We start from the raw sequence: 27,899 nt of genomic DNA, 5'->3' as shown, positions 1-27,899 counted from the left end.
CCCTTGGGCGGACCTGTTCAGAAGCTAGAGTCTATTGGAACAAAATTAGGATTTGGTTAGAGGAAATGACACAACAATATATTGATTTAAAACCGGAGCTGTTCCTACTGAGTATCCTACTAGAGAAAATTAGTAAAGAAAATGTATATTTGATTATTCATATAATAACTGCAACGAGGATAGTATTTATTTGTGCGAAGATGGAAAGTAGAGAAAATCCCGTTGGAAGGGGAAGTAATTAAAACATTTTTAGCCTGTGCAGAAATGAATAGATTAACCTTGATGATTAAAGAAAGAGAGAAGATACGGAATATTTTAAGATATGGGGGATATTAAATGTATTGTATTTGGGGGGGGAAATATTGTAATAGAGAAATGGAAATTATAAGGAAAGAAATGAAGATAGGAGGAGTAATCAAAAAGAAGAAGAAGAAACGTTACTGAAGAAATGCCGAGATGACACACGGAAGGATTGATGTGTTTGTGTATAAAAAAATAATTTTTTACGAAAAAAAAATGAACATCCATCCATAAGCCATTTTCTGAGGTAAGGTTTAACGTTCTTTAAAATTAAAATGTTGCCAGTCACTCCAGGTGATCCTCGACCTATTGAGCCCCACATTCCTGTTGCTCGGCGAGACATCCGTTTGAGTGAGTTTTGCTCCGTTTTATGACCTTCCTTGCCACGACCGCTCAGCGGACCCCTGCCGTTGTGAAGCGAGTCATGCAGTTGTTCAGTGAATCTGGCTTCCCCATTGACTCTTGCTTGTCAGAAGGTTGCAAAAGGGAATCATGTGACCCCCTAGGGACGCTGCGACAGTCATAAATAGGAGTCGGTTGCTAAACGGCCGAATTTTGATCGTGTGGCTGTTCAGAGGATGCGATGGTTGTAAGTATGAAAAAAATGGTCATAATTTCCTTTTTTTCAATGCTGTTGTGACTTCGGTCACTAAATGAATGGTCGTTAAGTCGAGGAAGGTTTTTTTCCCCTGCCAAGCCTGCGATTCTGGGATTTTTTAAAAAAAGTTTCCCATCCAGGTGTCAGCCAGGCCTAACCCTGCTTAGCTGTCCTCAGGGCCAGCTCAGTGCTGCCCCCTGCCATTGAGAAAGACAAGCCTGAATTCAAGGCTGAAGGTAGTGAAGGTAGTTTGCCCACCACACCTGAAATGTAACTCTGACCAGAGGTTGCTCTTTTCCAAACCCCTCCCCCCAAAAGCCCCTTTGATTCTCACCCCCCCCCCCGCCGTGTGCTGAACCAAAGTGCCCTGTTCCATCCTACAAAATTGGTGATCTCTTGGTGGTCTCCTTTTCAAATTCCAACCAGGTTCCACTTGGCTTCCAATTCAGCCAGTTGAATGAAATTGAATCGAACTCAATGTCTGGGGTTTTCCAGAGATGGGGCCCAATCCCTCAAGATGGTTAATTGCTTGACAACTGAAGTATTTAATTAATCCTTTCCGGCTACTAGTTGGGAAACTAACCCATTTGATTTACCATTCTCTCTGTCTCTCCGTCTGTCTCGCTCTCTGTCTGTCTGTCTCTGCCTGTGTCTGTCTGTGTGTGTCTCTCTCTGTCTCTCTGTGAGTCTCAGTCTCTGTGTCTCTGTGTCTGTCTCTCTATCTGTCTCTGTCTCTCTCTCTGTCTCTGTGTCTTTCTGTCTCTCTGTCTCTGTGTCTCTATCTATCTCTGTCTCTGCGTCTCTATCTGTCTCTGTCTGTGTCTCTATCTGTCTCTCTGTGTTTCTATCTGTCTCTGTCTCTGTGTCTCTCTGTGTCTCTGTCTCTCTCTGTGCCTGAGTCTCTGTCTGTGTCTCTGTGTCTCTGTGTCTCTCTCTCTCTGTCTCTGTGTCTCTCTGTGTCTCTGTCTCTCTCTGTGCCTGAGTCTCTGTGTCTGTGTCTCTGTGTCTCTCTCTCTCTGTGTCTGTGTCTCTCTCTGTCTCTGTCTCTGTCTCTCTATCTGTCTCTGTCTCTGTGTCTCTCTGTGTCTCTGTCTCTCTCTGTGCCTGAGTCTCTGTGTCTGTGTGTCTCTCTCTCTCTGTCTCTGTCTCTCTGTCTCTGTGTCTCTCTGTGTCTCTGTCTCTCTCTGTGCCTGAGTCTCTGTGTCTGTGTCTCTGTGTCTCTCTCTCTGTGTGTCTGTGTCTCTCTCTGTCTCTGTCTCTCTATCTGTCTCTGTCTCTGTGTCTCTCTGTGTCTCTGTCTCTCTCTGTGCCTGAGTCTCTGTGTCTGTGTGTGTCTCTCTCTCTGTCTCTGTCTCTCTATCTGTCTCTGTCTCTGTGTCTCTCTGTGTCTCTCTCTCTGTGCCTGAGTCTCTGTGTCTGTGTCTCTGTCTCTCTGTGTCTCTGTCTGTCTCTGTCTATCTGTCTCTGTGTCTCTATCTGTCTCTGTTTGTGTCTGTGTCTGTGTCTATGTCTGTCTCTGTGTCTCTGTCTGTCTCTCTGTGTCCCTGTCTCTGTGTCTCTCTCTGTCTCTGTCTCTGTGTCTCTCTGTCTCTGTGTCTCTCTCTGTCTCTGTAATATTCTAACTCAATGTTTCTCAACCAGCACAACTTTTAAGATGAGTGGACTTCAACTCTCAGAATTAAACTTCAATTAACTTAAACTCCCAGTTTCTTTCCGCGTGCCATCACTCTGTTGAACATCTAATTCTCACAGCTGACAAAACACAATAACTACACAATAATAAGTTATTGTTGCCTTATGTGGATTCACATTAACACCTTAGGTGCGGCTGCAGTATTATTATTTATTCTTCCCCATTCTATTGGCTGTACACTTTAGTATTATTATTATATTCTGTTGTTTTACCGGAGACCAATTCCTTGTGTGTCAAACCACACTTGGCCAAATAAATAAAATATTCCTCAGCCAGCCTTGTGTTTCTCAATCATGGCAGCTTTCTGATAGGTGGACTTCAACTCCCAGAATTCCCCAGCCAGCCTCATGTTTCTCAATCATGGCAGCTTTCTGACACGGGGACTTCAACTCCCAGAATTCCCCAGCCACCCCCACGTTTCTCAACCATGGCAGCTTTCTGACAGGGGGACTTCAACTCCCAGAATTCCCCAGCCAGCCTCATGTTTCTCAATCATGGCAGCTTTCTGACACGGGGACTTCAACTCCCAGAATTCCCCAGCCACCCCCACGTTTCTCAACCATGGCAGCTTTCTGACAGGGGGACTTCAACTCCCAGAATTCCCCAGCCAGCCTCATGTTTCTCAATCATGGCAGCTTTCTGACACGGGGACTTCAACTCCCAGAATTCCCCAGCCACCCCCACGTTTCTCAACTATGGCAGCTTTCTGACAGGGGGACTTCAACTCCCAGAATTCCCCAGCCAGCCTCATGTTTCTCAATCATGGCAGCTTTCTGACACGGGGACTTCAACTCCCAGAATTCCCCAGCCACCCCCACGTTTCTCAACCATGGCAGCTTTCTGACACGGGGACTTCAACTCCCAGAATTCCCCAGCCAGCCTCATGTTTCTCAATCATGGCAGCTTTCTGACACGGGGACTTCAACTCCCAGAATTCCCCAGCCACCCCCACGTTTCTCAACCATGGCAGCTTTCTGACAGGGGGACTTCAACTCCCAGAATTCCCCAGCCAGCCTCGCGTTTCTCAACCATGGCAGCTTTCTGATAGGCAGACTAATATGCCTATCAGGCCTAATATGGCTTCCAAAGCTGACACAGACTTCAACTCCCAGAATTCCCCAGCCAGCCTCGCATTTCTCAACCATGGCAGCTTTCTGATAGGCAGACTAATATGCCTATCCGGCCTAATATGGCTTCCAAAGCTGACACAGACTTCAACTCCCAGAATTCCCCAGCCAGCCTCGCGTTTCTCAACCATGGCAGCTTTCTGATGGGTGGACTTCAACTCCCAGAATTCCCCAGCCAGCCTCGCGTTTCTCAACCATGGCAGCTTTCTGATGGGTGGACTTCAACTCCCAGAATTCCCCAGCCAGCCTCGCGTTTCTCAACCATGGCAGCTTTCTGATGGGTGGACTTCAACTCCCAGAATTCCCCAGCCAGCCTCGTGTTTCTCAACCATGGCAGCTTTCTGACAGGGGGACTTCAACTCCCAGAATTCCCCAGCCAGCCTCGCGTTTCTCAATCATGGCAGCTTTCTGACAGGGGGACTTCAACTCCCAGAATTCCCTAGCCAGCCGTACTGGCTAAGGAATTCTGGGAGTTGAAGTCCACCCATTTTAAAGCCGCTCACATTGGAAAAACATTGATCTAACCTAACCCCGCTCCCGTCTCTTAAAAACACACACACACACACAGCCTAAGATCCTGTTATTTTCATCCTTGCTTCCATGGCACCGTGACAGCTTGCGTGCCGCATCGTTGCCAAGGTGGCACGGAGCCCAGACTAAACTACAGTTTCTCAATCCCGATGGAAACTTGGGCTGCCCCCAGGGACAGGCACTTAGCTAGATGAGATGATGTTTCATCACCCCCCAAAAAAATAATAATAATAAAATAAAATAAAATAAAATAAAAAACCCACAACACAGCCAGGAAGCAATCCGGATGGCGAGTGGCGTTTAATTTATTACATCCAAAACGAAACGGGGGGGGGGAGAGAAAAAATCCCCCCCCTCAAAAAAAAAAAACCGTAAGAGAGAAAAATGAAGAAAATACGCGGGCACCAACGGCAGGAGGAAATTCTCCCAGGATAGCTGAGGTTCCACCACCACCCCTTAAAATATTTCTCTCCCCCCCAAAAATATATATATATATATATATATAAGGCAGCAACAAAAGATGCTTTTCCAAAGTGGGGGATGAGAGAGAAGCAGGAATTGGGGGGGTGCCAGCTCTTAAGGGGTTGCCCCATCCTTTTCCGCCCCATCGGGAGGCACTGCAGACGGGGGAAATTGGGATTGTGTGTGTGTGTGGTGTGGACCCCAGACCCTGCAAGAAGCTGGGGAAAGGAGTGTGTGTATTGTGAGGTGTGAGGGGGGTCGACCTCCCCCCCAACAGGTCCAGCTCCGGCTGACGGGAGCAGAGGAACCGTTATCTAGTGGCGAAAAAAAAAACCAGCGCAATCCATGTTTGGCTATTCTATTCCTTCCGTTGGCTCAGTCCTGGGGCGTGCCGAGCTTTTCTGTGCCGCACATAGGTTCCAGCTGTTCTTTGGTCTCTTTGCTGAGGTCGTTCGCCGCTTCCCCGGCGTCCATCTTGGGGTACACCACCACGCAGAGCTTCTGCCCCACCCGAGTGATGCCATCTGGAAGAAGACCAAAACACGCCACGGGTTAAAAGAGCACAGCGGGAGTGCTCGGGTGTGTGGGTGTGGGTGTGTGTCTCTGAGCTGGGTGGGTTTTTTGCCGACGTCTCACGACCCAACTAGGGAATATCATCAGTGCTAGAAGGGAGGTGGAGTTTGTGGAGTGAAGGGGGAGAGGAGGAGGAGGAGGAGGAGGGTGGGGTCCTTGTTCTCTGAGCTTGGTGATTTTCTGGCAGACGTTTCATTATCAAACTAGGGAACATCATCAGTGCTAGAAGGGAGGGAGACTTGTGGAGTGAAGGGGAAGTAGAGGAGGAGGAGGAGGAGGAAGGGGGAGTGAAGGGGTTGAGGAGGAGGAGGAGGACTGTGGGGTCCTTCGTGTTTTCTGAGTTTGGTTGTTTTCCTGCAGACATCTCATGACCCAACTAGGGAACATCATCAGTGCTACAAGGGAAGGAGATTTGTGGAGTGAAGGGGAGGAGGAGGAGGAGGAGGACTGTGGGGTTCTTGATGTTCTTTGAGCTTGCTTGTTTTCTTGACGACATCTCATGACCCAACTAGGGAACATCATCAGTGCTAGAAGGGAGTGAGGTATGTGGAGTGAAGGGGAGAGGAAGAGACGGAGGAGGAATGTGGGGCCTTCATGTTCTCTGAGTTTGGTTATTTTCCTGCAGACATCTCATGACCCAACTAGTTAACATCATCACTTTAGAAGGGAGGACATTTGGAGGAGTGGAGGAGGAAGACCGTAGAGTCCTTGGTGCTCTCTAGGCTTGGTTAATTTCTTGCAGACCTTTCAGGACCCAACTAGGTAACCTCATCAGTGCTAGAAGGGAGTGGGACTTGCTTTTCGTTTATATACTAGTGGCTTGTGTCCTGTCAGTGTTGGTGGTCAAGCCGTTAGTATATAAACAGAGAGCAAACCCCACTCTCTCTTGGCACTGAGGATGTTACCTAGTTGGGTCATAAAACGTCCGCAAGAAAACCACCAAGCTCAGAGAGCATCAAGGACCCCCACAGTCCTCTTCCTCCTCCTCCCCCCCTTCCCTCCATAAACCTCCTCTCAGGCCTATCCTAGCCCTCCCTGCCTGGGGAGGTGGGGGGCAACACTCACCGACCAGGGTGTTGAAGAACGGGGGCTTGTTCTCCCAATGGACGCCCAGGAAGTAGACGGGTACCCCTGTCAACATGATGGCCAGGCCGATACCACAAACCAACGGTTCCGACCACAAGCTGAAGACCAAGAGGAAGGCCCAGAAAAGCAGGTAGATGATCGGGAAGAACAGGCTCACCTGTGGGGGGGGAAGAGAAATGGGTTGAACCTATAGACCTTAACGTCATCCTCTTTTAACGATCCCCATCATCCCTTGTGGGGTGGAGTCGGGGCAAGTGAATGGAGCTGAATGTTTACTGGCCGGATGCCTTTCTTGTTGCCAGTGCGGAGTTTTGTTCAGCAGATATATTCTCATTGTTGCCCAGAGAGAGAAATATCTGCCTCTACCTAGGATCGAACTCACAGCCTCCTGATTGTGAGGCAAGAGCGCTACCTCTAGGCCACTGCACCAGCTTTAACCATAGGATCATTCTCTTATAATGACCCCATCATCCCTTGCGGGGTGGAGTCGGGGGCAAGTGAATGGAGCTGAATGTTTACTGGCCGGATGCCTTTCTTGTTGCCAGTGCGGAGTTTTGTTCAGCAGATATATTCTCATTGTTGCCCAGAGAGAGAAATATCTGCCTCTACCTAGGATCGAACTCACAGCCTCCTGATTGTGAGGCAAGAGCGCTACCTCTAGGCCACTGCACCAGCTTTAACCATAGGATCATTCTCTTATAATGACCCCATCATCCCTTGCGGGGTGGAGTCGGGGCAACTGAATGGAGCTGAGTGTTTACTGGCCGGATGCCTTTCTTGTTGCCAGTGCGGAGTTTTGTTCAGCAGATATATTCTCATTGTTGCCCAGAGAGAGAAATATCTGCCTCTACCTAGGATCGAACTCACAGCCTCCTGATTGGGAGGCAAGAGCTCTACCTCTAGGCCACTGCACCAGCTTTAACCATAGGATCATTCTCTTATAACGACCCCATCATCCCTTGCGGGGTGGAGTCGGGGGCAACTGAATGGAGCTGAATGTTTACTGGCCGGATGCCTTTCTTGTTGCCAGTGCGGAGTTTTGTTCAGCAGATATATTCTCATTGTTGTCCAGAGAGAGAAATATCTGCCCCTACCTAGGATCGAACTCACAGCCTTCTGAACGTAGACCGTTAACGCCAGGAAAAAAACGCTCTGCTTCTTTAACCAGGCTCTCGACCAGCATTGCTGTGAGGAACAGATCCGTATCCCAAATCTCACTTTCTCTGTACAGGTGGTCCTCGACTTACGACCGCAACAGAGCCCAACATTTCTGTGGCTGAGCGAGATAGCGGTTAAGTGAGTTACACCTCATTTTAGGACCTTCCTTGCTCCAGGTGTGAAGTGATTTCCCTGCCGTTGTTAAACTAGTTAGCACGATTGTTCGGTGAATCTCGGCTTCCCCCTTGATTTGGCTTGTCAGAAGGTCGCAACAGAGGACCACGTGACCGCCCCCCCTCTACCCCGGGGACACGGCAACCGTCATAAGTACATGCCAATTTCCAAGCATCTAAATTTAGATCATGTGACCTGGGGGGGGGGCTGCAATGGTCATGTAAAAAACTCCCTTAACAAGCAGGAGTCAGGAATTACCTCTTTTATTTACCCGACTGTTAATTACGTTCATTCACAGTCAGCAAGGTTTGTCCAAACAGTTTTTCAAAGGAATATTTATCAACACAGACCTTATCTCGCTTGGCAAACTGCCATGTAACTTGTTTCCAACCGCAGTACAAGGCCAAACTTGGCACAGAGTCTCTCAGAGTCACAGAACGGACTGTCAAAATCTCTTTTATTTACCCAACTGTGAATTACATTCATTCACAGTCAGCAAGGTTTGTCCAAACAGTTTTTCAAAGGAATATTTATCAACACAGACCTTATCTTGCTTGGCAAGCTGCCATGTAACTTGTTTCCAACCGCAGTACAAGGCCAAACTTGGCACAGAGTCTCTCAGAGTCACGGAACGAACGAATTGTTTCCTGCGAAAGCCCGCTCCCTGTTCGCTCCTCTTTTATTTCCTATGGGAGGGGCCAATCACCTCCCATAGGTGTGGCTTTTACTCCCGAGTCGACCCTGCTTTCTGAGTCGTTTTTGTCTTTTGGCAGCTCTGCGCACACTGGGAACTCGCAGACGAGGAGACCCGAACTCATTGGGAGTCTCACATTGCAGTGAACAAGTACATACATTCAATTTCATAGCTACTCAGATTGTTGGCTGAGCAGGTCCAAAAACAGCCAGGGAAAACAATTGAAGCCTGGGAAACGGACTTCTTGTCAGTCAACAGGAGTGCTGATTTACCACCAGCTTATCACGTACTTAAAAGTTAACACAGAGGTGGGATTCACTTACCTTCCCTACCAGTTCGCAAATGTGAGTGCGTGCATTACATCCTTGTGCATTACATCCGGGCGAGTGGGCGGAGCCTCCCACAATCACCACTACCGATTCATCCGAACCAGACAGAACTGGCTGAATCCCACCACTGGTTAACAGCACAAGGAAACCACAGCCAATCACTGGCCATCAACCCGCCAATCAACCAATAGGAAGGCACCACATAAATACGAAGCATAGAATAGTAACCCAAAGCACACTGTTTGCTAGAGAGAAGTTCCCTGAGGATGGACTCTCCAGCACGAGTTCGAAAGCTCGGAAAACTAAACCTTGGGGCCCGGTGACGGACCTAGATTGGATCTTGCAAAACAGTCAGATTGCAAGGGTGAAATGCTACCCGGTTCGCACCGGTTCAGTAGAACCGGTTGTAAAAAAAAAAGCTACCGGTTTGGGTGAACCTGTAGTTAATAAATACCGAACCGGTATTTCTGATGATCAGCTGTGCTGCGTGGTTTATATTTGCTAGAAAACAAGAAATCCTGCTTTCTAGTGAATCTAAATCACACGGCACAGTTGTTCCCCCCCTCACTGTTCTACTTATCTTGTCAAGCCTCCTTTTTCCACGCGCAGTGTACGTTTGGTGCACACTGCGCATGTGTGCGCAGCGTGCATTTGGCATGCACTACACATGCACACTTGCAGTTTCCGTTTGGCGTGCATCATTAATGCGCAGGCAGCAAGCCGGTGTGAAACCCCGGAGGATTTCACCACTGTCCCATTGGAAACGTAGAAATTGACTGCGCTCAAAGCAGAGACATTGACCATGCTGGACGTGGAGAAACGACCTCATTCGAAGCAGAGAACTCGACTGTGCTGGAAGCGGCGAAATTGACCACACTTGAAAGGACGAAATTGACTACAGTAGAAGCACTGAAATTGACCGTCCCCAGGTGCCCAGGGAAAAGAAATTCTGTGCAAAAATGAAGAACGGCCGAGAGATCAAAAACAGAGTCGTGTCTCGGGAGGGTTCTTCTTACCTTGATTGGACGAGGCCGATGGGGTTCGCGCCAGCGGAGCACGACCTGCCCAGCCACTGTCACTCCGTAGAAGAGGTAGTTGATGAAACCGACGTAATTGATCAGCGTATATATGTCACTTGTGACCAGCATAAGCAAGGTGGACAGGCACTGCCAGAGACAACATAAAGGAAATGAGCCGATGGGTTTAAACCAGGGGTGAAATGCTACCAGTTTGGGCGAACTGGTAGCGGCGGCGGCGGATGGTTCGGAGAACCGGTAGATGCAGCAGCGCGAGGCTCTGCCTACCTACCCGGATGTCGTTACTTCCTGGTTTTAACCAGGAAGCAACCTGTTTTTGACCCTCTGCGCATGCACAGAAGGTCCAAAATTGCACGGGGCATGTGGGCACACAGAGCGCGCACTTCCAAACCAGTAGGGAAGGTAAGTAGATTTCATCCCTGGTTTAAACTACTGACAAAATTGGACAATTCTCCCACAACAGCCAGCCACATCAGTGTCCGCCACCCTCGGCAGCTTGAAGAGGGGTGGACTTCAACTCCCAGAATCCCTCCAGTCAGCTCGATAAGATGCAGGGGGTTGCCCCTGTGACTATGTAGGACGGATAGGGAGGAAGCCAACTACCAGATCACAAGAACACAAGCGACTGATCAGATAAAGAGACCCGAAACTCATTGGTAGCTTCACGTCGCCATGAACAAGGACATACGTTCAATTTCGCAACTATTCAGATTGTTGTCCGAGCAGGTACAAAAACAGCCTGGGAAATTATTGAAGCCTGGGAAATGGATCCCTTATCAGTCAGCAGGAATGCTGATTTACTACCAGCACATCAAGTACTTAGGAACTATGCTGGCTGGCGAATTATGGGAGTTGAAATCCACCCAATCTTCAAGCCGCCGACGCAGACGAACACCGCAGGTTCTCATTGGATCCCACCCACGTGGGATCTCCCCAGATCACTCCCCCACCCGCTTTTATTTCTCTACCGATGACTCACAGTGAAAAGTAGGGCAGGTATTGGCGTGCACCTTCGGATGTGAATCATTGCCAACACGCTGGGAAGATGTCCTTCGCGGGCGCCAGCGAAAAACAGCCTAGGCAAGGAAGGAAAAATAATGTCGCGAAAAGAAAACAATAGCAAGCGGAGGCAGATATTATTGGCGTGGTTTCTAATCAGCACCGGAGCAGCTCTGTGTTTTGAACACAGCTTATTCATGCTTCTTCGGTTGAAATAATTTAAAGACAAGTACTTTCCCTAGACAGCTTGCGAAGATAAAAATCACCCAAGCAGCCAGCATCAACAATTAAAGCATTGCCCCGGGGTGCTAAAATCGGAGATCCGATTCTCTTTCGTAACGCCGCTCTAAGCAATAAATCCCATTCAGAGAAAGAAGCAGGGGTGAAATCCAGCAGGTTCTGACAGGTTCTGGAGAACCGGCAGCGGAAATTTTGAGCAGTTCGGAGAACCGGCAAATACCACCTCTGGCTGACCCCAGAAGTGGGGAGGGAATGGGAATTTTGCAATATCCTTCCCCCAGAAGTGGGGAGGGAATGGGAATTTTGCAATATCCTTCCCCCAGGAGTGGGGAGGGAATGGGGATTTTGCAGTATCCTTCCCCTGCTACGCTCACCAAGCCACACCCATCAAGCCACACCACGCCCACCGAGCCATGCCCAGAGAACCGGTAGTAAAAAAAAATGTGGATTTCATCACTGGAAAGAAGAATGAATACAGATAATCCTCATGACCACAATGGGGGCTGAAATTTTGGTCGAAAAAGCAGTGCCGTCATTAAGCAGATCAGCAGGGGACCAGATCCAATCTTACGATCATTTTTATTGTGGTTATTAAGCCAGTGGGTTATATGAGTGACACTGGTGCGGGGTTTTAGAGAGTATCCTTGGATCCCTGGAGATCCTCCAATGGGGAAACTAGATTAGATTAACAGAGCTGGAAGGGACCTTGTAGGTCATCTAGTCCAACCCCCCGCCCAAGCAGGAGATCCTACACCATTTCTGATAGATGGCAGTGCAATCTCTTCTTGAAAGCCTCCAGGGATGAAGCTCCCACAACTTCTGAAGGCAACTTCTGTTCCTTCGGTTGATTGTTCTCGCTGTCAGAAAATGTCTCCTTATTTCTAGGTTGAATCTCTTCTTGTTCTGTTTCCATCCATTATTCCTTGTCTGGCCTTCGGGTGCTTTGAAGAATAGCTTGACCCCCCTCCTCTCTGTAGCAGCCCCACAAATATTGGAAGACATGTCTCCCCTGGTCCTTCTCTTCACTAGACTAGCCAGGCCCAGTTCCTGCAACCGTTCGTCGTATGTTTTAGCCTCCGGTCCCCTCATCATCCTGGTTTTCTCTTCTCTGCACTCTTTCTAGAGTCTCAACATCTTTTTTATAGTGTGGTGACCGAAACTGGATGCAGGATTCTAGGTGTGGTCTTACTAAGGCTTTGTAGAGTGGTATTAGTACCTCACTTGATCTGGGTTGTAACCCTCTGCGAATGCAGTTTAGGATTCGGTTGGCTTTTTTGGCTGCCGCCGCACACTGCTGGCTCATATTTAAAATCGAATAGAATAACAGAGTTGGAAGGGACCTTGGAGGTCTTCTAGTCCAACCCCCTGCTTAGGCAGGAAACCCTACACCACCTCAGACAAATGGTTAACCAACATCTTCTTAAAAACTGCCAGTGTTGGAGCATTCGCAACTTCTGTTGGCAAATTATTCCACTGACGAATTGTTCTAACTGTCAGTTAATTTCTCCTTAGTTCTAAGTTGCTTCTCTCCATGATTAGTTTCCACCCATTGCTTCTTGTCCTGCCTTCAGGTGCTTTGGAGAATAGCTTGACTCCCTCTTCTTTGGAGCAGCCCCAAGATATTGGAAGGCTGCTACCATGCCACCCCCAATCCTTCTTTTCATCAAAATCGACGTAATCAGTTCCTGCAACCGTTCTTCATATGTTTTAGCCTCCAGCCTCTTAATCCTCTTGGTTGCTCTTCTCTGCACTCTTTCTAGAGTCTCCACATCTTTTTTTTACATCGTGGCGACCAAAACTGAATGCAGGATTCCAAGCTTGGCCTTACCAAGGCCTTATAAAGTGGTATTAACACTTCACATGATCTTGATTCTATCCCTCTGTTTATGCAGCCTAGAACTGTGTTGGTTTTTTTGGCTGCCACCGCACACGGCTGGCTCATATCTAAATGGTTGTCCACTAGGATTCCAAGATCCCTCTCACAGTTTCTACTATTGAGCAAGGTACCACATATATGGTACCTGTGCATTTATTTTTTTTTAATTTTTTTTAATTTGATTTATATGCCGCCCTTCTCCGGAGACTCAGGGCGGCTTACAATGTGTTAAGCAATAGCCTTCATACTTTTGTATATTTATACAAAGTCAGCTTATTGCCCCCACAAACTGGGTCCTCATTTCACCTACCTTAGAAAGGATGGAAGGCTGAGTCGACCTTGAGCCTGGCGAGATTCGAACCAGCAGTAAATTGCAGGCAGCTGTGTTAATAACAGGGTGCGTAGACCACTGTACTATCAAGGCTCTTTTGTTTTTCTTGCCTAAATGTAGACCCTTAATTTTTTTCACCATTGAATTTCGTTTTGTTAGATAGCGTTAGATATTTAGCTGGTTGTCCACTAAGCAGGGTGGATAAAAATCAATGATTTTTTTTACAAAATTTAAAAAAAAAACGGATTTTTTTGATTTAAATCGGATTTTTTGATTTAAATCAGATTTTTTTGATTTTTATTGAATTTATTTTAATAAAAAACTTTTGGGGTAAAAATCTATCGTAAGATAGTTTTCTATTTAAGATACATAAACAATTTAGTTTATTCAGCATGAAATGGAGCTTAGTTACGTAGCACAAGGCTGTATATTCTGCAACACTGGGACTATCGGTGAGTCAACAGCAGGTCAAAGGAGTAGCAGAGATGACAGTTGCTCTTTAAAAATTATGATTTAAATCGAGTTGATTTAAATCAAGCCTTTTTACTAGTGATTTAAATCATGATTTAAATCATGATTTAAATCGACTCGATTTAAATCAAATCCACCCTGCCACTAAGACTCCAAGATCCCTTTCACAGTGACTGCTATTAAGCCTGGTTTCACTCCGTCTATATGGTCTACTTTGAGTTTTTCTTGCCTAAGTGTAAGACTTTTCTCTACGTTGAATTTCATTTTGTTAGATAGGGCCCAGGCTTCAGGTCTGTCAAGATCCATCTGGGGTGTTAGCTATTCCTGCCAGCTTCGTATCATCCGCAAATTCAACTGTGATCAAGGTTGGGAAATCCACCCTGTCGGTTGGAGGTCAGGTCTCTCTACTCACCTGGAGGACGTAAAGAGGGATCCGTTGACGCCTCCGAAGGTGGAGAGAGCCACAGAGATGGGCATGATCCAAGCCATCACTCCTAAGAGTTTCTCCCCAAATGTCTGTGGAGAAAGGAACAAGGAGATGTTAGGGGGGGTCCATTCGCCGGGAACCCAAGAGGAATCTCAACGTCGTTGATGGAGACTCACCACCGCCACAGCGTTGGAGGCCAGAAGCTCCTGAGGGGACATGGCCGTGACGTAGGCTACATTGGCGAAGACGTAGACGAAGGTCACCAGGGGAATGGAGATAAAAATGGCTCGAGGCAGGTTTCTGTGGAGGACGGAAAGAGTTGAAGTGGCGGAAGGTTGGAGCGGAGATCGAGGTGGGCCTTCTCCATCTCCCACACCACCCAGGAGGGGCTCTCACTCACTTGTGTGGGTCCACCAACTCTTCGGTGACGTAGTTGAGGAAGTTCCAGCCCCCGTAAGCAAACGATCCTTGTAAGAAGGCCAAAGCAACCAGCCCCACATTTGGAGTTTGAAAGAACTCGAAGGCATTTTTGGGTTCCAGCCAAAAGTACTCTCCTACGTCAAGGACAACACCAAAGAAAACATCCTCAGCCATGATGATGGGGGGTCTCTTCTCTTTAATCCCCCTTTCCCCAACCAGGTGTATCTCCCATTCTCCTCCTTCCCCGTGGGCAGGAAACTAGTCCCACCTTGTAAATCCAACCATCCCAAAATGGCGTCCATGTCCCCCCGTTTACACCTTTGCAAACCTCTCCACCACCAATACGGCAGGAGAAATACAGAATTACAAGAGTTGGAAGGGGTCTCAGAGGTCTTCTAGTCCAACCCGCTGCTCAAATAGAGGTCTCCAACCTGGATACTTTACCACTTGTGGACTTCAACTCCCAGAATTCCTCAGCCAGCATTCTGGGAGTTGAAGTCCCCGAGTCATAAAGCAGCCAAGGTTGGAAACCCCCATTTTACGACTTATGGACTTCAACTCCCAGAATTCCTCAGGCAGCATTCTGGGAGTTGAAGTCCATGAGTCGTAAAGCAGGCAAGGTTGGAAACCCTCATTTTACGACCTGTGGACTTCAACTCCCAGAATTCCTCAGCCTGGGAGTTGAAGTCCCCGAGTCGTAATGTGGCTCAGGCTGGAGACCCCTGCCCTATACCATTCCAGACCAAGGGCCGTCCAATCGCTTCTTAAAAACCTCCAGCGATGGAGCACCCACAAACGTTGGAAATAATACACTCGGTTGGATCCAAGAAGTCCTCACCTTTGCAAATTTGCACAATTCCCATGATAATGATTAAGGCCAGAGCCAGCAGCTTCCCGGCGGTGAAGATATCCTGGACGCGGGTTGCCCAGCGGACGCTGGCACAATTCACCCATGTCAGTAGCACTGAGGAGAAACAAGGAAGACCGTGAAGCAGGCACCACCCCACTGACCTCACCTTCTCCCAACTCAACCCAATGCTTTTCAACCCAAACCGTTTCCGACTCGTGAAGTAAAAACCAAGTCAGGAACATTGAGGAAATGTTCCTGAGAACATTTTAAGGAGATAAAATGCTGGCATCTCATGTAGATTACAGAGTAACACAGTTGGAAGGGACCTTGTAGGTCATCAGGTCCAACCCCCTCCCGCCCAAGGAGACCCTACACCCGTGAGGGCGAACTTATGGCACGCGTGCCACCATATCTGTTGACACACGAGCGTTGCCCTAGCTCAGCTCCAGTGCTCACGCGCGTGCTGGCCGGCTGATTTTTGGGCCTTGTGGGCCCACCGGAAGTCGGGAAACAAGCCATTTCCGGCCTCCAGAAGGCCTCGGGGTGTGGGTGGGGGAGGCCGTTTTCGCTCTCCCCAGGTTCCAAGAAAGCCTCTAGAGCCTGGGGAGGGCGAAAAATGGGCCTTCTGAGCCCACCGGAAGTCGGGAAACAGGCTGTTTCCAGCCTCCAGGGGGGTAGGGAAGGCCGTTTTCGCTCTCCCCAGGTTCCAAGAAAGCCTCTAGAGCCTGGGGAGGGCGAAAAATGGGCCTTCTGAGCCCACTGGAAGTCGGTAAACAGGCTGTTTCTAGCCTCCAGGGGGGTGGGGAAGGCCGTTTTCGCCCTCCCCAGGCTCCAAAAAAGCCTCTGGAGCCTAGGGAGGGCGAAAAACAGGCCTACCGAGCTCACCGGTAACCTTTTTGCCATCACATGCCAAAAGCAGGGGAGCATGGGGGAGTCACATGCGCATGCACAGGGAGCAGGGGACATTGAATTATGGCTGTGGGCATACACGCGCGCGACCATCCCGTGTTCCTCCCGCTTTTGGCACACAACGGCAAAAAGGTTAGCCATCACTGCCCTACACTATGTCTGACAAGATGGCAGTCCAGTCTCTTCTTGAAAGCCTCCAGTGAAGAAGCTCCCACAACTTCTGAAGGCAACTTCTGTTCCATCGGTTGATTGTTCTCCCTGTCAGAAAATTTCTCCTTATTTCTAGGTTGAATCTCTCCTTGATCAGTTTCCATCCATTATTCCTTGTCTGGCCTTCGGGTGCCTTGGAAAATAGCTTGACTCCTTCCTCTCTGGGGCAGCCCCTCAAGTATTGGAAGACTGCTCTCATGTCTCCCCTGGTCCTTCTCTTCACTAGACTAGCCAGGCCCAGTTCCTGCAACCTTTCGTCGTATGTTTTAGCCTCCCGTCCCCTAATCCGGAGGTGAAATCCAGCAGGTTCTAACAGGTTCGGGAGAACCGGTAGCGGAAATTTTGAGTAGTTCGGAGAACCGGCAAATACCACCTCTGGTTGGCCCCAGAGTGGGGTGGGAATGGAGATTTTGCAATATCCTTCCCCTGCCACGCCCACCAAGCCATGCCCACAAAACCAGTAGGGGAAAATTTTTGAATTTCACCCCTACCCTAATCCTCTTGTTTGCTCTTCTCTGCACTCTTTCTAGAGTCTCAACATCTTTTTTTATAGTGTGGTGACCAAAACAGGATGGAGTACTCTAGGTGTGGTCTTACTAAGGCTTTCTAGAGAGGTGTTAGTACCTCCCTTGATCTTGATTGTATCTCTCTGTTGATGCAATTTAGGATACCATTGGCTTTTTTGGCCAACAGAATTGTTGGAAGGGGCCTTGGAGTTTTCTAGTCCAACCTAGAAATATAATGTATATTAATATATTTTTAAAATATTTTTAATTGGTTTGTTATTTTAAACTGGGGCCAAATTAATATATATCTCTTTAATTCTTTTTAATGTTTGTATTGTATGTTTTTTATCTGGCTATACACCGCCCCGAGTCCCTCGGGAGAAGGTGCAGTATATAAATTTGAAATAAAATAAAATAAAATAAATAAAACCTCCTGCTCGAGCAGGAGACCCTCCCAGTAGTCCTCGACTTACGACCGCAACTGAGGCCCAACATTCCTGTTGCTCTGTGAAACACTTGTGAAGCGGGTTTTGCCCTGTTTTACGACCTTTCTTGCCACCGCCGTTAAGCGAATCGCCGCAGACGGTTAGTCAGTCACACGGTTGTTCATTGCATCTGTCTCTCTCCTGGACTTTGCTCGTCGGAAGGTTGCCAAAGGAGGATCACGTGACCCCAGGACACTGCGACCGTCATAAATAGGAACCAAGTGCCGGGCGTCTGAATTTTGACCCTGCGATCGTGAGGATGCGGCAACGATCGTAAGGGTGCAAAATGGTCCGAAGACACATTTTTTTCAGTGCCTTTGTAACTTCGAACAGACAGTAAACCAGGGGTGTCAAACTCAAGGCCTCACATTGGCCGGATTCGGCCTGCGATTCAGTCGAGGTGGTAGTCACTTACTTTCCCTACCAGTTCGCAAATGTGAGCGCGTGCGCATGTATGCTTCACTCGCATGTGCCACTTTCACGCATGCGCACGTCCTTCCCGCATACACGTTGTTCGTGCTCCCGGCCTCAAAAACGTGCCTAAATAGAATAGCATAGATCCGGGGGTTCGGGGGGGACACCTGTGATTTCCGCTACCAGTTCCGGCGAACTGGTCCGAACCGGCTGACTACCACCTCTGGATGTGATCAGATCCAGTCTTGGAAAATGGGGCCAGCCATGTCGCTTTATCCCGGTCTATCCAATGTGAAGAGGCAACACTGGGCCAGCGTGGCTTCGGCCTGGTCTACCCAATGCGAAGAGGAAACATGCCAGCAGTTTGGGGAGTGGCGTCAAGCCGGCCACGCACACCCGGGCCCCCGAAGTCAACCACAGCCCTAATGCGGCCCTCAGTGAAATTGAGTTTGACACCCCGGCACTAAACCAACCGTTGTAAACCGAGGACTACATCCTGATCAAAAATAGCTGTCCAATTCTCTTCTCAAAAACCTCCCGTGTTGGAGAGAAGAACGCACAACGTCTGGTGGCAGGCAGTTCCGCCGGCCAGTCGTGGAACTCAATGTCGGGAAATTTCTCCTTCGTTCTCAGTGGCTTCTCTCCTTGAGGAGTTTCCACGCATTGCTTAAGAGTTCAGCAACCCGCCGTGAAGGCCGTAACCCGAGGTTAAATCTCACCGAAGAACCCAAGGCCCTTCAACGGTGGCTTGATGTCACCGTTGTCCGAGGGAATGAAAACAGCAGCAGTGACCTATTTGGCCTAAGGCCACCGGCATGGAAAACATCCCGTTTACAGGCCGGCTGACCTCTGGGGTTGTTGCGCGGAAAAAGCCGTCCATCTGAGAGAGATCAACAGAAACTCAAACGTCTTGCGTCACCCCGGAGAACAAGGAAGAACAAGCAACAAACAAACCACAGCTTGTTCCTTCTTGTCACCTTTCCGTCCACGCAGGACAGGGAGAGATTAGCCAGAGGTGAAATGCAGGAGGAGTTTCCTCATCTTCCGCAACCGTCGTTCGGCGGTGTGAAAGCTCAGCGTATCATTTCTAGGCTCCCAAACGCCGTGTGGAAATCTGACGTTTGGGTCATGCTCCACTGACGACGATTCGTTTAGTGACCGTCCAATGGGAAGATGGGACGACGATGAACGTTTTTCACGCACGTGGTCAAGCGAGGCGGCATCCTCGGGATCATGTGATCAAAATTCAGAGGACGCTTGGGAACTGACTCATGTTTACGACAGTTGCGGTGGGCCGGGGGGGGTCATGTGATCCTCCTTTTGCGACCTTCTGACAAGCCAGATTCACTGAACAACCGTGTTAGTTGCTTAACAATTCACTTAACAATTGTGGGAAGAAAGGTCGTAAAAGGGGGCAAAGCTCACTTAACGACGGTCTCGCTATAAATTTCGGGGGTTGGAAGTCGAGAATTCCCTGTGTGCTCCTATATATGGAAAAAAATACCTTCCTGATGGAGCAGTATTGTTCAAATTTAACCACTTTGAAAAGGGGTGGACTTCAACTCCCAGAATCCCTCAGCCAGCCTGGCTGGTTGAGGGATTCTGGGAGTTGAAGTCCATCCCTCTTCAAGTACCCAGATTGATAAACACTGAGATATTCTGGACTTCCTCCAAGCGCTGGGATAGGACGAAGTGGGGAGAGGTGTGGACTTCAACTCCCAGAATCCCTCAGCCAGCCTGGCTGGTTGGGGGATTCTGGGAGTTGAAGTCCACCCCTCTTCAAGAGTTAAGATTGAGAGACACTGTGGGATAGGACAAAGGTAGAAGAGGGATTGACTTCAATTCCCAGAATCCCCCAGACAGCCTGGCTGGTTGGGGGATTCTGGGACTTGAAGTCCACCCCTCTTCAAGGGCTAAGATTGAGAAACACTGAGGGATAGGATGAAGGCAGAAGAGTGGTGGACTTCAACTCCCAGAATCCCTCAGACAGCCTGGCTGGTTGGGGGATTCTGGGAGTTGAAGTCCACCCCTTTTCTGCCTCCGTCCTATCCCAGTGCTCGGAGGAAGTCCAAAATATCTCAATGTTTCTCAATCTTAGCCCTTGAAGAGGGGTGGACTTCAACTCCCAGAATCCTTCAGCCCGCCTAATAAATCTAATAAGTCTAATAAATCAATCAATTTCTCAGTTCCTTGTGATTTTGTAACCGTCCCAGTTCACGGTCAGGCAAAGGAAGATGGGGATTGAAATCCTCACGTTTGAACGGCCTTGGCGAAGAGAGAAGCCGTGATGTCATCGAGCGGATGATGTCATCATCAGACTGGTGACATCACTTCCTCTCCCTTCCTAAGCGGTAGAACGGGTGCGATTTTAATAGTGGTGAGTTTTTTTCGGGTTTTTAAATCGATATAATCTCTTCGCAACCCATGATAGGAATGCAACAGCTTGCCTTCAGTCCCTTTCAAGACTACCATCTGTCAGAAATGGTATCTCCTGCTTGGGCAGGGGGCTGGACTAGATGACCTACCAGGTCCCTTTCAACTCTGTTATGCTGAGTTTCTAATATACCGATATGCTCGAAAACTAGCCTCTAAGACCCTTGTCAATATATGGGTATAAGTAGTCCTTCGCTTACGACCACAATTGAGCCCACGGTTTCCATTCCGAAGCAAGACCGTCGCTAAGTGAGTTTCGTCCCAATTTAACCACCTCCCTTGCCGCAGTTGTTAAGTGAATCCTTGCAGTTGTTCAGCTAGTAGAGGGGTCTGCCACCTTAAACACTCAAAGAGCCATTTGGACCCGTTTCCCACAGAAAAGAAAACACCGGGAGCCACAAAACCTGGGTGGGCGTGGCCAACTCGACATCACTCACTTCCACAAGTCACATGACCCCTCCCCAGCCACGCCTCCCCAGCCAGTCATTAGGGCAGAGAACCAATTGAGTTCTCTGCCCTAATGAGTCCGAAAGGAGTCCGAAAGGAGTCCGAAAGGAGAAGGGCGGTATAGAAATTTGAATAATAAAATAAATAAATAAATAATAATTGTTAAAAACCCCGGGAACCACAAAACTCTTTTAACATTTATTTATTTATTTATTTATTGAATTTCTATACCGCCCTACTCCCGAAGGACTCAGGGCGGTGCACAGCCATGAAATAAAACACATAGATATACAAAATTTAAAATCGAATAAAATGAATTAAATAAATTTGGCTGAATTAATACCCAATTTAAAATACCCATATTTTAAAATCCATTAAAAATCTCTCCCTTCCTCCCTCTCTCCCCTTCTCTCTCTCTGTATCTCTCTGTCTCTGCCCCGGCCACTTCTCCATCCTCTGCCGTCATCCTTACCTTCTCAGGCCAGGCGAGGAGTGACTGGGAGGGGAGGGCAAGGGGCAGGGCCAGCCAGTGGTGGGATCACCCGACAGGGAGCCACAGCAGAGGGCCCAAAGAGAAGGGGTGAAATGCTCCCAGTTCGGACCGGCTCGGGTGAGTAGGTAGCGATGGTGGCGGGCAGTTCGGAGAACCGGTAGCAAAAATCCCTCCCCCCCTCACCCCGAGCCTCCAGCTTGCTTACCTTCGCACACCTGCCTTGCTTCGCTTGCTGTAATCCCTGCAATCCATTGCATCAGCAAGCAACTGAATCTCCCTGCCTGCAATCAAGCTCATCGGTGAGCAGCTCTATCTGCCTGCCTGCAAGTTTTTTTTCCCCTTTGGGAGCTTTAAAAAAAATAGTTATTGGGGGTTTTTTTTAGTCGTTCTTTTTTTAGACCTAGCCATTTAAAGTTTAGGAAGTTTTAAATTTAGCTGCTTTTATATAAAAATAAAAATAAAATAAAAATAACGTAATATTTGTGCAGCTTTCTGAGATTTTGTATGTTTCTGTAGTGTTTCACTCTAACTACACAAACACACAAAATCTCACAAAGCTGTATGTGGAATTTTGTGTGTGTAAAGTGTGAAAGTTGGGTTTTTTGGGGCTTTTTGTGGCTGTGTGAGGTTCCTGCTTGTTGCAGGGGCCATTTTGGGTCTAGCACAGCTGCTTTTACCTTGTGGGTGAGCCAGTTGTGTTGTGTTGTGTTTTGTAGGTTAAAAAAGGGCAAAGAAGTGACATTGACTTGGCCACGCCCACCTGACCAACAAGCCACACCCTCCCAGTCACCTGACCACCAAGCCACACCCATTAATTAAGCCACGCTCACAGAACCGGCAGCGAAAATTCTTAGATTTCACCCCTGCCAAAGAGCCACATGCGGCTCCAGAGCCGCAGGTTGCTGACACCTGAGCTAGTAACACGGCTGTTAAGTGAATCTGTCTCTCCTGGTCAGAAAGGCGCAAAAGGGGATCCCAGCTCCCCGGGACACTGAAACCGTCGTAAGTCCAAGTCAGTGGCCAAGCATCTGAATTTTGATCATGTGACCATGGGGAGGCGGTCACGGTCTTAAATGTGAAATTCAGTCCCTTTTTTTTTTTTAACGCCGTCATAACTGTATCCCCCTTCTTTTATCCCCCTTCTTTTGGTGCCTTTTCCTTTTCGTGTTTATTTATTTTCCCTAAAGGCACTGATAAAAAATAAATATTTACTTTTCAAGCAGGAGCTCATAAATACAACGTCCTCTTAGCACAATATTGCAAAATGAAACAATTGCCAGAGGAGGAAACAAAACCACGTCTGGAAAAAAAAAATGTTATTTTTTCTAGTGACTAAGACCAAACAATTAATTCCTGCCACAAGTAAGATATTAAAACAGGAAGCTTTGCTAAGGGAATATAAGTAGTCCTCGGCTTACGACCACAATGGAGCCCCAAATTTCCTATTGCGAAGGGAGATCGTTGCTAAATGAGCTTTGTCCCACGTTGCGACTTTTCCCGCCACGATTGTTAAGCGAGTCGGCGTAGTTGTGAAGTTACTAACACGAACCTGGCTTCCCCCCACACTTTGAAGGTCGCAAAAGGGGATCATGGGATCCCGCCACCGTCATAAATATGAGTCAGTTGCCAAGAGTCTGACTTTGGATCTCGTGACCAGGCAGCGTGCAACGATCCTAGCGGTAATAAATCACATTTTTTCAGTGCGGTTGCAACTTCAGAATAGTTGTAAGCCGAGGACCTCGTGCCTCTCAGAATGTGTCACACAACTGTAATCAGGGTTTGCTTAGTTTCAATTAAAGGTCTCAGGGAATCCTAGAGGCAGACAAACCACCATTCATGGTTTGATGTGTTTACAAAGCCTAACACTGCAGCGCCCCGCACAGAAAGTGGTTTAATCCAATCTGTGGTTTAACGTGATGGATTAACCCCTTCACAGAATGATGTCTAGGCACTCGTTTTGCCTTCTGGTTAACCGTCTAAGTATAAAGGCTTCCCGGCTTTGCATTTCAAGTTTAATTTTAAATTCAGATTTAAATTTCCACATCCTGCATTTTCCTCCTTGCATGGGGGGGGAGGGCGGTCAGGGGTGAACCAACGGGGAGGGGGTCCCGCCAAGCTTTGCAGATGAAGAGGAAATGGGAACTTTGCCTGCTGAGTTGGCGTCCCGTTTCTGACAATCCAGACAATTTCTGATTTGTTTCTGACAAATCAGCAGAGGTTCAAAACAGGAAATGCAGAGTCTGACAGAAAAACCCTTGGGGAGAAGCAGATCGCGAAGTGAAAAAGCACCAGATGCAAAAATCCTTCAGATCAGAACATAAAATTAATAGAGTCGGAAGGGAGCTTCTCCATCTTGGCGACTTTGTAAGATGGTTGGACTTCAACTCCCAGAATTCCCCAGCCAGCCTTGAGAAACGCGAGGCTGACTAGGTTTGAGAATTCTGGGAGTTGAAGTCCACCCGTCGGGAAAGTCGCCAAGATTGAGCTACCCAAGGTTGACTGGGGAATTCTGGGAGTTGAAGTCCACCCATCTAAAAGCTGCCAAGGCCGGGAAAGACAAGGCTGACTGGGGAATTCTGGGAGTTGAAGTCCACCCATCTAAAAGCTGCCAAGGTCAGGAAAGACAAGGCTGACTGGGGAATTCTGGGAGTTGAAGTCCCCCTGTCAGAAAGCTGCCATGATTGAGAAACACAAGGCTGGCTGAGGAATTCTGGGAGTTGAAGTCCCCCTGTCAGAAAGCTGCCATGATTGAGAAACACAAGGCTGGCTGAGGAATTCTGGGAGTTGAAGTCCCCCTGTCAGAAAGCTGCCATGGTTGAGAAATGCGAGGCTGGCTGGGGAATTCTGGGAGTTGAAGTCTCCCTGTCAGAAAGCTGCCATGATTGAGAAACACAAGGCTGACTGGGGAATTTTGGGAATTGAAGTCCCCCTGTCAGAAAGCTGCCATGATTGAGAAACACAAGGCTGGCTGAGGAATTCTGGGAGTTGAAGTCCACCCATCTAAAAGCTGCCAAGGCCGGGAAAGACAAGGCTGACTGGGGAATTCTGGGAGTTGAAGTCCACCCATCTAAAAGCTGCCAAAGTCGGGAAAGACAAGGCTGACTGGGGAATTCTGGGAGTTGAAGTCCACCCATCTTAAAGTTGCCAAGGCCGGGAAAGACAAGGCTGACTGGGGAATTCTGGGAGTTGAAGTCCACCCATCGGAAAATCACTAAGATTCAGCTACCCAAGGTTGACTGGGGAATTCTGGGAGTTGAAGTCCACCCATCTAAAAGCTGCCAAGGCCGGGAAAGACAAGGCTGACTGGGGAATTCTGGGAGTTGAAGTCCACCCATCTAAAAGCTGCCAAGGCCGGGAAAGACAAGGCTGACTGGGGAATTCTGGGAGTTGAAGTCCACCCATCTAAAAGCTGCCAAGGTCGGGAAAGATAAGGCGGACTGGGGAATTCTGGGAATTGAAGTCCACCCATCTATAAGTCACCAAGATTGGGGGAAACACAAGGTTTTCTGGGGATTCTGGGAGTTGAAGTCCACCCATCGGAAAATCACTAAGATTCAGCTACCCAAGGTTGACTGGGGAATTCTGGGAATTGAAGTCCACCCATCTATAAGTCACCAAGGTTGGGGGAAACACAAGGTTTTCTAGGGAATTCTGGGAGTTGAAGTCCACCCATCGGAAAATCACTAAGATTCAGCTACCCAAGGTTGACTGGGGAATTCTGGGTGTTGAAGTCCACCCATCTAAAAGCTGCCAAGGTCGGGAAAGACAAGGCTGACTGGGGAATTCTGGGAGTTGAAGTCCACCCATCTAAAAGCTGCCAAGGCCGGGAAAGACAAGGCTGACTGGGGAATTCTGGGAGTTGAAGTCCACCCATCTAAAAGCTGCCAAAGTCGGGAAAGACAAGGCTGACTGGGGAATTCTGGGAGTTGAAGTCCACCCATCTTAAAGTTGCCAAGGCCGGGAAAGACAAGGCTGACTGGGGAATTCTGGGAGTTGAAGTCCACCCATCGGAAAATCACTAAGATTCAGCTACCCAAGGTTGACTGGGGAATTCTGGGAGTTGAAGTCCACCCATCTAAAAGCTGCCAAGGTCGGGAAAGACAAGGCTGACTGGGGAATTCTGGGAGTTGAAGTCCACCCATCTAAAAGCTGCCAAAGTCGGGAAAGACAAGGCTGACTGGGGAATTCTGGGAGTTGAAGTCCACCCATCTAAAAGCTGCCAAGGCCGGGAAAGACAAGGCTGACTGGGGAATTCTGGGAGTTGAAGTCCACCCATCTTAAAGTTGCCAAGGCCGGGAAAGACAAGGCTGACTGGGGAATTCTGGGAGTTGAAGTCCACCCATCTAAAAGCTGCCAAGGTCGGGAAAGATAAGGCGGACTGGGGAATTCTGGGAATTGAAGTCCACCCATCTATAAGTCACCAAGGTTGGGGGAAACACAAGGTTTTCTGGGGAATTCTGGGAGTTGAAGTCTACCCATCGGAAAATCACTACGATTCAGCTACCCAAGGTTGGCTGGGGAATTCTGGGTGTTGAAGTCCACCCATCTAAAAGCTGCCAAGGCCGGGAAAGACAAGGCTGACTGGGGAATTCTGGGAGTTGAAGTCCACTCATCTTAAAGTCGTCAAAATTGAGAAACTCTTGCTTTAGAGGGTTTCGATGGTCTCCTTTTCGAGGGGCAAAACCACGTGGAGGGGAGGCGAACAGGTGAGATTCGAGCAGGATTCAAGTTACACCATCCCTAGCACAGGTGGAAATCTGGGCGATAGATTAAAATCTCCGTTCGGAGATCCCAGAAGGGGAGTTTTTCTGCTGACTAGATCCTGCCGGTGGGTTTCAGCACCTCTAGGATCAAGGCTGATCTGGGAAATCCGCAAATAGACGGGCGAAACTGACTGTGCCATTTTCGGGCTGTTTTGGGGGTTTTTCAGGCCGTTTTCAGGATGTTTTTCGGGCCAAAACACGGCCTGAAAATGGCTCAAAAAACCGGCAAAAATGGCCAAAAAACAGGCCGTTTTCAGCTGGTTTTGGGGCCATTTTCAGGCTGGTTTTCAAGATGTTTTCAGGATGTTTTTCGGACCAAAACACGGCCTGGAAAATGGCAAAAATGGCCAAAAAACAGGCTGTTTTTTGGGCCATTTTCAGGCTGTTTTTTTGGGCCATTTTGGGGCTGTTTTTTTGGGGCCGTTTTGGGGCTGTTTTTCAGGCCGTTTTCAGGCTGTTTTTCAGGCCAAAACATGGCCTGAAAACGGCCCGAAAAATGGCTAAAAGCAGCCAAAAAAACAGGCATTCTCCGTTTTCCGGTGCTCCGGTGTACACATTTCAGTTCAGGCATTTGGTGCCGAAAAGGTTTGCCACCACTGCTCTAGGAAGATCCGGGAATAGTTTTCCAGGAATCAGCTGGTTAGAAACTCACAATCTTCTCCAGATCCCAGCAAGATCTAATGCTGGGGGATTATTCTCAAAAAAAAAAAAAAAAAAAACACCAAAAAAAACAACAGGTCGATCTCCTAGAAGGAGATCGTCTTTCTCAGTATCCTTGGCAGTCACAAGGTTGGAGCTTAGCCCGGCCGGGCTCCGAATTTTTGGAAGCAACCCTGGAAGAGAAGGTGGGGCTGCAAAACTCTTGCAAAATTTGCGAGCACAGCCTGTCCCGGTGAGCGATTTCAGGGCTGGGCGTCCCCCCTCCCCCCACCTCCTCCTGGCCTCAAAATAGGACCCAGCCTTCGGTTCAGCGCGGACACCGCCCGAAATGCCACTTTTCGAGGGCACGCCTCGACGGAGGTGCCCACGCCAGGCCGGCTTGTGGCTACCAAGCAAGGGCTGGTACCAGGAAAAAAAACAACCTTGGAAGTGACCCGGGGTGAAGATACAGAACAGAAACTAACCGGGCAGGCCAGATAAGAGAGATTAAAAAAAAAACACCTTCGGAAGTTTTTTTGGGGACACCGACCGGTTTCGGCCTGCCGGGATTGGAGTTTGCCTAATCTGGTCACCGTATCCTCCTTCTGCTCCGCTCCCATCCTCCCCAGCCGTGAAAGATTGATGGGCCTTGAAGCCCATCAAACCCAGAAGGCACCGAGTTGAGAAAAAGCAAACAGTGAAGAACAGAATCACAGAGGAAGGGTCCTCAGAGGTCTTTTAGAGGACCCTTGAGTCTGAGTGGCGTAGGAGGCTAATGCCTCCTACTCAGGCAGCATTTAACATCCAGCGGCCTGCAATTACTGCGAGTTCAATTCTCACCAGGCTCAAGGTCGACTCAGCCTTCCATCCTTTCTAAGGTGGGTAAAATGAGGACCCGGTTTGTGGGGGCAATAAGCTGACTTTATATAAAATATACAAAAGTATGAAGGCTATTGCTTAACACATTGTAAGCCGCCCTGAGTCTCTGGAGAAGGGCGGCATATAAATCAAATTAAAAATAAATAAATAAATTAATAAAATTCCAATCCAACCGCACCCCCAGCTCAAGCACTACCATTTCAGATAAGACTAGGTGGCTCAGTGGCTAAGACACCGAGCTCGTCGATCAGAAAGGTCGGCAGTTCAGCAGTTCGAATCCCGAATACAGGTCTCCTGCGTGAGGAGGGGGTTGGACTAGATGACCATCAAGGTCCCTTCCAACTC

At 48.4% G+C, this 27,899-nt stretch overlaps 1 protein-coding gene across 1 annotated transcript in view; it reads right to left on the bottom strand.

Moving 5' to 3' along the window:
* Nucleotides 1-4,534: 4,534 nt before the first annotated feature.
* SLC7A8 (solute carrier family 7 member 8) overlaps nucleotides 4,535-27,899 on the bottom strand; it is a 42,516-nt gene continuing 19,151 nt past the window's right edge. The window contains exons 4-11 of the mRNA XM_060684796.2: nucleotides 15,365-15,490; nucleotides 14,507-14,660; nucleotides 14,283-14,406; nucleotides 14,092-14,195; nucleotides 10,742-10,838; nucleotides 9,742-9,891; nucleotides 6,350-6,527; nucleotides 4,535-5,235 (exon numbers count right to left, since the gene is read on the bottom strand). Coding sequence (XP_060540779.2) covers nucleotides 5,087-5,235; nucleotides 6,350-6,527; nucleotides 9,742-9,891; nucleotides 10,742-10,838; nucleotides 14,092-14,195; nucleotides 14,283-14,406; nucleotides 14,507-14,660; nucleotides 15,365-15,490 — 1,082 coding nt within the window. The 3' untranslated portion in view covers nucleotides 4,535-5,086. The remainder of the gene's footprint in view (nucleotides 5,236-6,349; nucleotides 6,528-9,741; nucleotides 9,892-10,741; nucleotides 10,839-14,091; nucleotides 14,196-14,282; nucleotides 14,407-14,506; nucleotides 14,661-15,364; nucleotides 15,491-27,899) is intronic.

Source organism: Pantherophis guttatus, chromosome 4, assembly GCF_059756535.1.
Source record: "Pantherophis guttatus breed Tessera chromosome 4, ASM5975653v1, whole genome shotgun sequence".
In the NCBI taxonomy this organism is placed as follows: Eukaryota; Metazoa; Chordata; class Lepidosauria; order Squamata; family Colubridae; genus Pantherophis; species Pantherophis guttatus.
Note: the sequence above shows the minus strand (reverse complement) of the source record. Positions and strands in the feature narration are given on the sequence as shown.